The following is a 12,517-nucleotide window of genomic DNA, read 5'->3' as shown; positions in this document are numbered from 1 at the left end:
AGGTTCCGTTTCTTACACACTCTCTCAAACTCATCCACCAAGCCTTGCAGCTCCCCTTCATCTTCACTCAACAACACAGTATCATCTGCAAACAACAGTACAGGGAGTTTCCAAACACTATCCTCTCTCACCAGGGCCACTCCAAATATTTGCAGAGAGACAGATAACAGAAAAGGCTTGTGGGAAAGACCATAAGGTGTTTATGGCATTCATGGACCTGGAAAAAGCATACGACAAAGTGGACAAAGAAGGATTTTGGAAAGTTTTGTGCATGTATGGTGTAGATGGTAAGCTGCTAGGTGCTGTCAAGAGTTCTTATGATGGTAGTGAAGCATACATAAGGATTAATGGGCATTGGTGTGGGTATGCGACAAGGTTGTGTGATGTCCCCATGGTTGTTCAATATGTACAGTATATATGGATGGGGTGATGAGAGAAGTAAAAACACATGGAGAGAGGGATGGCACTGGTAATGAATGGTGATGGATGGAATATCTCAAATTTGTTGCTGATGATGCAGTACTGCTTGCAAGTACCAGACAAGAACTTGGTAGGCTAGTGCAGAGTTTTGCTGAGGTCTGCTAGAGTCGTGTCTTAAGAGTAAATGTAGAAAAGAGTAAAATGATGGTTATTGAGAGAGAAGGTGACTCCCAGTGCAATGTCACAGTGAATGGAGAGAGACTGGAATTGGTGAGAGAGTTCAAATACCTGGGTACAGTGATAGAAAAGAGAGGATAATGTGCAGAAGTTAGAAGCAGAGTGACACAAGGAAGAAAAGTAGCTGGTGCAATGAAGGTCTTGATAAGAAACAGAGGCTTGAGTGTTGCAGCTGCATGAGGCTTACATGAAGGAGTGTTAGTGCCAACTTTAACATATGGATGTGAGCCTATGGTGTGGCATGAAAATGAAAAGTCAAGAGTAAGAGCATTGGAGATGGGACTGCTGAGGAATGTATGTGGAGTACAGAGGGTGGATAGGATGCGAAATAATGTGATTCATGAAAGATGTGGAGTGAGGAAGTTGGTGGACACCAGAATTGAAGAGAGTGTACTGAGATGGTAAGGTCATGTGGAGAGAATGGATAACAATAGAGTGGTGAAATGGTATATCTGAGCGAATTTGAAGGGGGGAGGAGGCGAGGTAGGCCAAGGAGAAAGTGGAAGGGTATGATGGATGAGTGTGTGAGGAAGAGAGGTTTGGAAGTCGGTGAGTCTAGGAAACTGACAAGAGATTGAGCTGGCTGGATGAATATTGTGAGGAGAAGTGCATGATCAAGGATTTGGCACCCCTTTTTAACTTGACAGCTTCCAGACTGACATAATTGGATATGTTTTTGTGAAGCTACAGAATGTGGTGAATGTTTTTGGCATATCCGATAGAGCCAGGATTCCGGGGGCTTGAATGGTGAGTGAATGGAAGCGTGGCCCATTGGATTGGGTAAATTTGGGCTGTCTGGACATTGCTACTCCTCACCTTGCCCTAGGGTGGGAAAGGAGGTCCAGATGATGATGATGATGATGATGATGATGACAACTTTCCCATGCACTTGCCACTTCCCATGTCCCTTTCCTTGGTGCTCTCTTTCTTTCCTTTGTATCCCTTTCATTTGTGCATTACAGCTTTCTACTTAGTACACTTTTCATTTTTACTCCTTTGTTTACATTTTCTTTTCTCTGTATTCCTCTCATTGTACTCCTTTTTTTTCTTTTCCCTCCCACAACATTTTTGTGTACTTGCTTCTTCTCATGTCCCTTTCCTTGGTGCTCTTTTTCTTTCCTTTGTATCCCTTTCATTTCTGCTTTACAGCTTCAGTACTCATTTCGTATTTATTCCTTTGTTTATTTCTTTCCTCTGTACTCCCTTTTCTGTCCTTGTACACTACTCTCCTTTAATTGGTACATCTTTCATTTTTGTATCTTTCCTTCGTACTTCATTTCTCTCCATCTCCTGCAACTGCTGCATCCTCAGATGGCAGAGTCTCAGTCCTAGTGTGTCACAAACTGGCACCACTTCCCTTGCAAACTACGAAGTGGATACTATTTACAGTTGCCCTGTACTTCCTTTCTTTTAGCTTTTTTCCCTTGTACTCCTGGCTCCTGTCTTTTGTTATTATTTTCCATAGTGCTCTGTTCCCATGTACTGCACTCCCTTTCCTCTCCCTGTTCACTTCTCCTGTGACTGCCATGCCCTCAGATGGCTGAGTCACGGCCCTATTCTGGTGTGTCGCGAACTGGCACCCCTGCCCTTGCACGATACAAAGTAGATGCTGTTTCCCGTCGCCTTGACCACCTGCAGCAGCAACTTCAACAGAACAAGGACTCAGTGGAGGGCATGTTTAAAACTGTGCTGGACCGGCTGGATCGTATTGAGAACAAGAGGAAGTCAGAAAAGTGATTTGGCTTGGAAGGTTCTATCATTTGTACCTCATCAGAAAAAAAGGAGGATAAGGAAGTGATTTAGGAGCATATACACTACCCTCGCGTCCAACACGGTAATATTGTCATGCATGGGTCCCGTGTTGGACCAAAAACGTGTTGGACAAACAACAGAGCTTATGGGGAAAAATGAATTATGTCAGCAACCCTAGGAAAAGTCACCCTAAATACCTACCATATACCTATACATATATTGGTACTACTGTAATTATAATAAATGATACTGTACTATGAATGATAACTAACCTTTTAGGATAATGTTGGTGGGCTTGCTGGGAATGAAAGGTGATATCCGAGACTGTAGGTAGTCCTACTGGGTCCCTGGAGGATGGCTTCTGGCGTCACTAGCGGGTAATGGCTGCTGCTCCTCCTCAACCTCCCTCATAAATCCATTGAAATTCCTCTCCCATTTCTTCTGCCTCTCGATGAATTCTAGCTTGGTGGCCTGAGGGAGGTGCAGCCGCTTCTTGGGGTTCTCAGAAGGCTTCCTAGGCATTGTGAGCAGGGTAAAATGCAGTAGCAAGGGCAGCAAATGCAGCCAGAAAAAAGCACCGTCCAATGCGAATTATGCAACTGAGTGGCGCTGTGGCGGGAGAAATTTAAACAAAACATCACGTGAGAGCAGAAGCGTTTTTCATTGGGGCGACATCACGATCTCGTCACGTTAGCGAGCGGGGGAGGCTACTTGATCGGAAGTTTTGTTTGGCTGTCAGCGTCACGGGAACGTCCAGTATGACCGTGTTGGACCAGGAGTGATCGTGCTAGAGGCAAACTCTGCGGATTTCGCCCACTTCTCGGAGCTCCGTCAGTGTTATGCTTACGCACCCGTTTTACAGCACTTAAATCATATTAAATCGTACTAACTTTTTGCTCTCCATGCTGGACGCGAATCGTTCTGGACAAATGTGTGTTGGACGCGAGGGTACTGTATATACTGTATGTGGAAAGTCAACAAGAAAAACAGATTGATAGAAAAGTGATATGTAAACAATTAATAGTGGAAAATTTTCTCTTTCCTGCATCAAGAATGTAGGAGAAATGCAATGTGTCAGGATGCATAGAATGTTTTGTCATCTGTATATGAAGAAAAACTTGAGGATAGAGAGGTTACTTATCCCTATAACAAGAAAAACAGGAGTATCAGGAAGTGTCATGGCACATGTAGCTTTGGAGATTTGTGTCATCTCTGACATCAAGAAAAACAAGAGTATAGACAACTTGATTTGGGAACAGGTAACTGTAGAAAATCATCAAGAAAAAGAGGAGGGTTGTTGTTGTTGAGTAACCCCAGTCTGTCTGGCTGAGCAGACCCATCAACTGCAGGTGAGCAGCTGGCCCTGCAGGGCCCTCCCATGCAATAAAGCAGCATTCCCTTGTGGTGACCAGCACCTCACCACGGTAAGGTGCAGGGAAGAGTGTGGAGGTTTAGTTCCTGGATGAACACTGTATTTGCATCTCTCCACCCGGTTGACGGGCACTATAGCAAACAACCTCACCCTATTATCTGGTTTTATGGTTGACACCCAGTGTTGTAAATGGTGTTCTGGGTTACAGGAATCCTTTAAACATCACTCAATGTAGAGCCATCTGAAGTGGCAGGAAGAAGAATAAAAAGTGATAGGAGGGATGGGAAAAATAGGAAGAGGGGAAGCCAAACAGAAAAAGAAGTGGATGAAGAATAAGGCAGGTGTACTGGTACATCAGGTGAGTGGATGATTTTTGTCGCTACCTACAAAAGAGAAGAGGGTAGAAAAATTATATGGGAATTTCTCTAGTCATCACATCAAGAAAATCAGGAGGGTGACCATAGAATTGATTTAGGTAATCACATGGAAGGTTGGTTTGTCCCTGTCTTCTTCAAGGAAACACAAGAATAAGAGCAATATGAAAACACATGGTTTTTAAAATTTCAGCCATCTCTATGTCATCAAAGTAAATTGGAGGATGAATATATGGTCTTGGAAAAATCATACATGGTTCAGTCATTGATACCTCATGAACCTATATGAGGATAAAACAGTGGCTTGAATATGTAGCGAGTATTGCCATCTGTACCAAACTGGGTAAGGCAGATACATGGTTTGAAAACATATGGAAATTAATTTTGTTCCTACTGAAGTTTTGTTTACTTTCATGACTTATGGTTGAAGGGAATAGAGATAAGTAAGTGAGGAATAGACTAACATATTGATGTCAGTGTTAAGGTGTTATCATCCAGGCTCATGATATACAGTAACTACTGTACTGTATCAGCAGTAGCAAACATATCTTATTAATAGAAGAGAACTCAGTCAAAGACAGTCATGCTTTACTTGCAATGTTATGAATCCAAGATGTGACAGGAAATTTTTCTACTAAATATTCTGTTGGATATAGGTTGATCATACAACTGAAATGTGCTGGACTGTGATACCCTATCCTTGCACCCCTGTTGTCTCAAAAGGGATAAAATAGGGCTACCATTTTTGTACTGGTTTTTATTATCATTACTGATAATTTTATGATTACTGTTATTATTAGCTTTTATTAGTAGCAGCACTAAGAATATTGTAGTAGTAGTAGTAGTAATAGTACAGTACAGTACAGTACTGTTATTATTAAAGTGTTTGTGCAATGTAGTACCAATACAGGTAAATTGTAGTACCATCCTTTCGGGTTTAACAACCAATGAATATACGGTTAAAAATTCATATGAGCTCTTTAACTTTCTCTCTGGATTCGGACTACCAACCTCCTGCTACATGTGTAGTTTTGATGTCACCTCATTGTTTACAAATGTTCCCTTGGATGAAACTATTGAGTTTTGTGTAAATTCAGTATTTAATGATATGGATAAAGTCATGGGTATGAGTAAAAAATTCTTTAAAAACCTGATTTCTGTTTGTGTTAAGGACTGCCATTTTATATTTAATAACGAGGTATATAAACAGGTAGACGGTGTGGCTATGGGCTCGCCTCTGGGTCTGACTATGGCTAATGTTTTTCTCTGTTTTTGGGAGAAAAAATGGCTGGATAATTGTCCTGTATACTTTAAACCCATCCTTTATCGTAGATATGTGGATGACACTCTATTATATTTCAAGATGAAAGCCTTGCTCCACTTTTTTAAAACTACCTAAATAAACAAAATAAGAACATAAAATTTACCATGGAATGTAAAGTTAATGGTAAACTCCCTTTTCTTGATTTATTAATTCAGAAGTTAAATGGCACTCTGGTTATGTTTGTATATCGTAAGCCTACTTTCTCGGGTTTGGGTACTAGCTTTTTTAGTTACTGTCCATTTATTTTTAAGTTGAATGCAATTAGAACACTTTTGTATAGAGCTTATAACCTAACTTCCACCTACAACCTATTCCATCAGGAGATTTCATTTTTGAGGATTTATTTTGCTAACAGTGGTTTCAGTACTGCTCTTTTTGATAATTGTGTTAGAAAATTCTTAGCCAAAATTTACGGTCCAAAGCAACCCGTATGTACAGTGAGTAAGGAGGAAATGTATCTTTCTCTACCTTTTCTTGGTACTGTATCAGAAAAGATAGAGAGGGCACAGAAATATAACTTTTCTGTTTTCTATCCTCAAATAAAGTTCCGATTTGTTCATAAGAATGATCTTAAGATTCAATCATTTTTTCATTACAAAGACCGACTACCGACTGTCCTCCGCTCGTCAGTCGTTTATGAATACAAGTGCCCTAGTTGCCATACAGGGTATATTGGAAGCACAATATGAGCTTTCAAGCTAAGGGTTGACGAGCATAGAAGTCAGTCGAGCAGGTCAGGTCTCCCTGTGAGCGACCCTCCTCACTCAGGGGTAAGGGAACATTCATATGTTTGTAATGCTTCTGTTGATCCCAAGAATTTCTGTATAATAGACACATGTACCATTATGAATCTAAGAATACTAGAATATATTCATATTTATAAACGAAAACCCGCCCTAAACAATTGTTTGTCTGCTGTCCCTCTGATTATATTATGCAGTTAAGTCTCCCCTATAATTTAACACTACGTTTTCTATTTTATGTAGGTACGATGAGCTCATGCTCATATAGTTCTTTTAGGATTTTAAATACCTTACGGGTCTTTTTTTCATCTTTTTAGATCCACTGAAGATGACATAGATGAATATGTTGAAACGTCTGGACATAATAAATATGCTGTTCAATGCAACACTGGTATTGCTTTTCCTGTATATATATATATATATATATATATATATATATATATATATATATATATATATATATATATATATATATATATTTAGATATATATATATATATATATATATATATATATATATATATATATATATATATATATATTATATATATATATATATTTATATCAGTATATATTAATATATATCAATATATATCAATATATATCATATATATATATATATATATATATATATATATATATATATATATATATATATAGAGAGAGAGAGAGAGAGAGAGAGAGAGAGAGAGGGAGATATATATATATATATATATCTGTATCCATCTATCTATTTATCTATCTATCTATCTATCTATCTTTATATATATATATATATATATATATATATATATATAATGTTTCGTTTTGTTTCGTTTTTAAAGGCTCCAACATGCTTGCATGTGTCGGCCTTGGTCATCTAATGGCGGCTCTCCACGCTGCACGATCCATTGCAGCCTCCGTGTTCAGTCCCTTAACCCTAAGGTCACACTTAATGACCTCGTCCCATGTCTTTCTCGGTCTACCCCTCATAACCCCACCCCCAATATTAACACTTCTCACCTTCCTCACCCAATTATCATCCCCCATCCTCTCCACATGTCCAAACCACCTCAGTCTACCTCTCCTCATCACAACACCAATACACTCCAGTCCCATCCTACCTCTCAACTCTTCCATTGTAAACCCAGCCCCTCCAGGCCTTGGACGCAGGGACGCACTGCACATCCACCTAATCATTGTCATTTCTGTATGTCTGAGCCGGCGAATGCCTTCCTCCTTCACTGCCCAGGTCTCACTGCCATACAGCATTACACTCCTAACACATGCTGCATACAAAGACCCCTTAGCATGTAGGGAGAGCCCTCTCAATGTCAGGAGTGGCAAGAGCTCCCTGAACTTCTTCCAACCACTTCTCACCCTAGCCACAGAGCTAGCTCCAGCCCCACCTCCAGCACACAACATGTCTCCCAAATAACAAAACTCTTCCACACACTCAAGAGATTCACCAGCAAGTTCAATCCTTTCACGTCTGACGATCTCCACCTGCTCACGCCGGCACGCCGTACACATAAAATCAGCATTATCTCGCAGTCTACCTCTGATACCACTACATCTCTTATGCACCCATTTATCACACACACTGCACAAGATGGAATTACTTCCCACGCCCTTGTGGCAAACTGCACATGGCCACTCTCCCTCGTCTTTGACAGTACCGCCACCAACCCTAGATATCATTCATTCATTCATTGCCAGATGCCATGTATCCCAAATGGGGTGGCCAAGGGCTTAGAGTTAATTGTTTTACAGGGAGGGGCACTAATCCTCCACCAACCCCACTTGACACGTAGGGATGCCAACAGCATCTGGTGTTCCCAGGCAGTCACCCATCCAAGTATTAACCAGACCCAACGTTGCTTAACTTCGCTGATCGGACGGGAAGCGGTGTACTCAACGTGGTTTTATCTGCATTTACCCTTAAACCCTTTTGCCCCATACCATCTCTCCACTTCCTAAACCTTTCCTCCGCCTCCCTTTCATTTTCTGCAATCAACACCAAATCATCAGCATATAACAACTCCCACGGGAGTCCGTTTCTAAAGTCACGTGAAAGGGCTTCAAGTACCATGATAAACAACATGGGACTCAAGACTGAGCCCTGATGCACACCAACATTCACGGAAAACTCATCACTCAAATCTCCATTCACTCTCACCTGGGTGTGAGCACCCACATACATGGCCATAACCACCCTAACCAGCCACTCCTCCAAGCCAAGCTTTCTCATTGCCCACTTCACCACCTCTCTAGGGACTCTGTCAAAGGCCTTTTCCAAATCAACAAAAACAAAATAAAGATCCCTTCTCCTACCAATATATTTTTCCTGAAGCTGTCGAACAATGAATATGGCATCAGTGGTCCCCCTACTTGGCTTAAACCCAAACTGCATCTCATCAATATTCACTCTTTCTCTAATCATACCTTCTAAAACTCTCTCCATTACCTTCATTATCTGATCTAAAAGCTTTATACCTCTATAATTTCCTCTTTCCAGGGCATCACCCTTCCCTTTATACACATTTACAATTACACTCTTCAGCCAATCATCTGGGACAACACTATCTATCTATCTATCTATAGCCCGACGCCCTAATCCCGCAAAGGGTGGCCGCAGACAAAACGCCTCCAAGTCACTCTGTCACCCACCATTTGACTCCCCTCCCCCCAACTCACCCCCCCCTCCCTCATATACCTCTCAACTCCATCCCTCCACCTCATCCCCAGTCTACCCCTCCCTCTCCCTCCCTCCACCTCACCTACATACACCCTCTTAGTCAGTCTTTCATTCTCCATTCTCTCCACATGTCCAAACCACCTCAGCGTATTTCTCCTAATCTTTTCAACCACATCCACATCTACCCCACAACGTTCCTTCACTTCTTCATTCGTCAACCTGTCCCTCCACGTCTCTCCACATGCTCCTCTCAAGTAACTCATTTCCACTGCTCTCACTCTTGACTTGTTCCCCTCTTGCAAGGTCCACGCCTCGCTTCCATACGTCAGGGTAGGGATCACAATACCATCATGCAGTGACTTCTTAACTTCCATACTCACCTCCCTATTTCTCATCACTGCTTTCAGTGTACCAACAACCTTTCTTCCCTGCTGTACCCTTTCACGTACTTCATCCCCCAAAGTTCCATCCTTACTCATCACACTACCCAAGTACTTGAATGCACTCACATTCTCCATATCCTCACCATCCAACCTCACTGCACACTCTGTGACTTCATTCCTCTCAAACATCATAACTTTACTTTTGTTTACATTAACTTTCAGCTTCCTCCTCCTACACACTGTCCCAAATTCATTCACCAAACCTTGCAACTCCCATTCATCTTCACTCAACAGTACTGTATCATCAGCAAACAGCAACACCGGAAGCTTCCAAATCTCACCCTCATTCATTAGGGCCACCCCCACATCCACTGCCCTACCTTGCACCTCCTTTACAACCCCATCCATATATATATTAAACAGCCATGGAGACATCACACACCCCTGTTTCAGTCCCACATTGAGATCGAAGAACTCACTCAGCTCACCATCCACTCGCACCGTAGCCCTAGCTCCCTCGTACATACTCTTCACAGCACTCAACAATTTCCCCTCCACTCCATATATTCTTAATACCTTCCACATACCTTGCCTATCTATTCTGTCATAAGCTTTCTCCAAGTCCATGAAGGCAGCATACACTTTCCTTCCCTTCTCTAGATACTTCTCCACTAAACATCTTAGAACAAATATCTGATCTACACACCCTTTTCCCTTCCTAAATCCCCCTTGTTCTTCTCCAACTAGCTCCTCTGTCATATGCCTAACCCTATCAATGAGTATTCTACCATATATTTTACCAGTCACACTAAGAAGGCAAATACCCCTATGGTTACCACATACTTCTCTCTCCCCTTTTCCTTTGTACAGAGGAACAATTATACCTGATTTCCAGTCCTCTGGAACCCTTCCCTCTTCCCAAGCTAATCTACACAACTTCCATATCCACTCCACAACAATCTCACCCCCATACCTAAGCATTTCACCACACACTCCATCAATTCCTGGGGCCTTTCCCAGCTTAATCTTCTTCATCGCTTCCACTACTTCCAACCTACTGATCTCTTCCTCCCTTTCTCATCTCTTCTTCTCCCAGCCATTCCCCAACCACTTATACTCACACTGCTCTCACTCTCTACATTCAACAAATTCTCAAAGTGCTCCTTCCATCTCCTCAATTTCTCTCTCTTCTCCACCAACAATCTATTATTCCTATCTTTCACTCCCCTACTATTTCCCCTTTCACACTGCCTTATTTTCTTAACCTCCTTCCAAAACAATTTCTTACTCTCCCTCCATTTCACACTCAGATTCCTCCCAAACTCTTCATCCACTTTCTTCTTACTCTCCTTCACTAGTCTCTTAACCTCCCTTCTCCTGCTCACATATACCTCTCTCTTCTCTCTCTCATCTTCTCCCCTATCTCTACTCGCCAACCATTCACCATATGCCTTCTTCTTCTGTTCCACAGCTCGTTTCACCTCATCATTCCACCATGCTGTCCCTTGCACACCCTTGCATCTCCTCCTCACTCCACAAACCGCCTCACACGCTGCGCTTATCTCTTCCGTGAATATCTTACATACGTCTTCCACCCCTTCCATCTGCTCTAGTTCATACCTTCCCAATCTTTCTTCCACTATGCTCTTATACTCTGTCCTTTTCTCACTATCTTGCAATTTCTCCACTCTTCTCACAGGAGCTGCTTCCTCCTGTCTTCCCCTTCATCTCCTCAACCACTTTCTTTGCAGCTCTACCTTGGCCATCACTAAGTGATGGTCCGAGACTCCATTCCCCACCCTCTCCACACCCTTGCATCCAACACTTGTCTTCTCATTCGCTCATCCACACACACGTAGTCTATCATTGCCTTTCGTTCAACAAGTTCACCATCCATCCTCCTCATTACTCTCCATGTATACCGGTGGATCATCTTATGACGAAAGTAGGTGTTGGCTATTGCCAACCCCTTACCAGCACAGATGTCCACCAAAGCACTACCATTCCCATCTATTTCAGCTGGCACACCCCACTGACCAACCACTCCATCCACTCGTACATTCCCAACTTTGCCATTCATGTCTCCAATCAACAGCACTCTCTCGCTCCTCTCAAACTTGTCCATACATGCTTCTACTCTCGCCCAAAACTCATCTTTCACTCTTGCCACTCGATCCTCTGTTGGAGCATACACACATACAATCGCCCATGCTTGTATACCTACTTTCATCCTCACCCATACAATCCTTGCACCCACTGTTCCATACTCTCTTATATTCTCCTTCCACTTCTTGCTTATCATCAGACATACTCCCTCTCTTGCCCTCTCATTCTCACTGACTCCTGCACATATACCTACACCGTATTCCCATTCTCTCATCCTTTCACCTTTCCATTTAGTTTCAGTCAATCCACATATATCCACTTTTGCATCCTCAAGCACCTGGACACTCTCTCTCTCTTTCACTTCATCATTCACTCCTCTCACATTCCACGTTCCTACCCTCAGAATGTCCTTTGTCCGTTCCTTAGTCGTCAACGTATGGTCCGTCCGGGTCCGAGGCGCTTTATTTGCTTTTTTAGATAGTTCTTTTTACGGGGTGGGGCACTAACCCACCACCAACCCTTTTAGTCGCCTCGTACGACAAGCAGGGATACTGGGGGAGTATTCTTGAAACCCCCCTACCCCCAGGTCAGTGACTAAACTCACCCCTATATCGCCTGAGGCCTTCAACATTTCGGCAGTCAACCCAGACACACCTGCTGCCTTCCCCACCCTCATCCTGCCTATTGCCTCACTCACAGTAGCAGTATCAATCAAAGGCCAAGGGCCAGACACTGGATCTGCTGGCTCCAAACCTTCCCTGTCCCAGTCAAACTCCTCATTCAACAACCGGTTATAATGCTCTCTCCATGCATCTTTAATATCCTCACTGTTCACCACTACCCTTCCTTCATCATTCTTCACACACTGCTCACCAATGATATCCCGATTATCCCTCTTCACCTGACCTGCCACCCTAAATATATTTTTCCTTTCCCCATGATTTAGGTTATCAAGTAATTGTCTCTGTGACTCAGACTTTGCCCTGTATACCTCTCTCCTAGTCCTACGCTTGGCAGCCAAATATTCCTCTTTGCTACCACCCTTCTTCCATTCCCGGAAAAGCCTTCTTTTCTCCTTAATTGCAGCTTCTACACCCTCATCCCACCACCAAGTTACTTTATGTCTTGGT

The 12,517-nt window shown here is 42.5% G+C and overlaps 1 protein-coding gene and 1 pseudogene across 1 annotated transcript in view; one reads left to right on the top strand and one right to left on the bottom strand.

Moving 5' to 3' along the window:
- The window catches only part of LOC145415629 (transient receptor potential cation channel subfamily M member 8-like), a 318,353-nt gene extending 315,959 nt beyond the window's left edge, over nucleotides 1-2,394 (top strand). Inside the window, exon 29 of the mRNA XM_080284850.1 lies at nucleotides 2,194-2,394. Within this exon, the coding sequence (XP_080140976.1) occupies nucleotides 2,194-2,394 (201 nt within the window). The remainder of the gene's footprint in view (nucleotides 1-2,193) is intronic.
- Nucleotides 2,395-8,017: 5,623 nt separating this feature from the next.
- Nucleotides 8,018-8,133, bottom strand: LOC145416912 (5S ribosomal RNA; annotated as a pseudogene).
- Nucleotides 8,134-12,517: the final 4,384 nt, after the last annotated feature.

The sequence above is a fragment of the Coenobita brevimanus genome, chromosome 13 (genome assembly GCF_032717465.1).
Source record: "Coenobita brevimanus isolate Jiangsu-jjx chromosome 13, ASM3271746v2, whole genome shotgun sequence".
NCBI lineage: Eukaryota > Metazoa > Arthropoda > Malacostraca > Decapoda > Coenobitidae > Coenobita > Coenobita brevimanus.
Note: the sequence above shows the minus strand (reverse complement) of the source record. Positions and strands in the feature narration are given on the sequence as shown.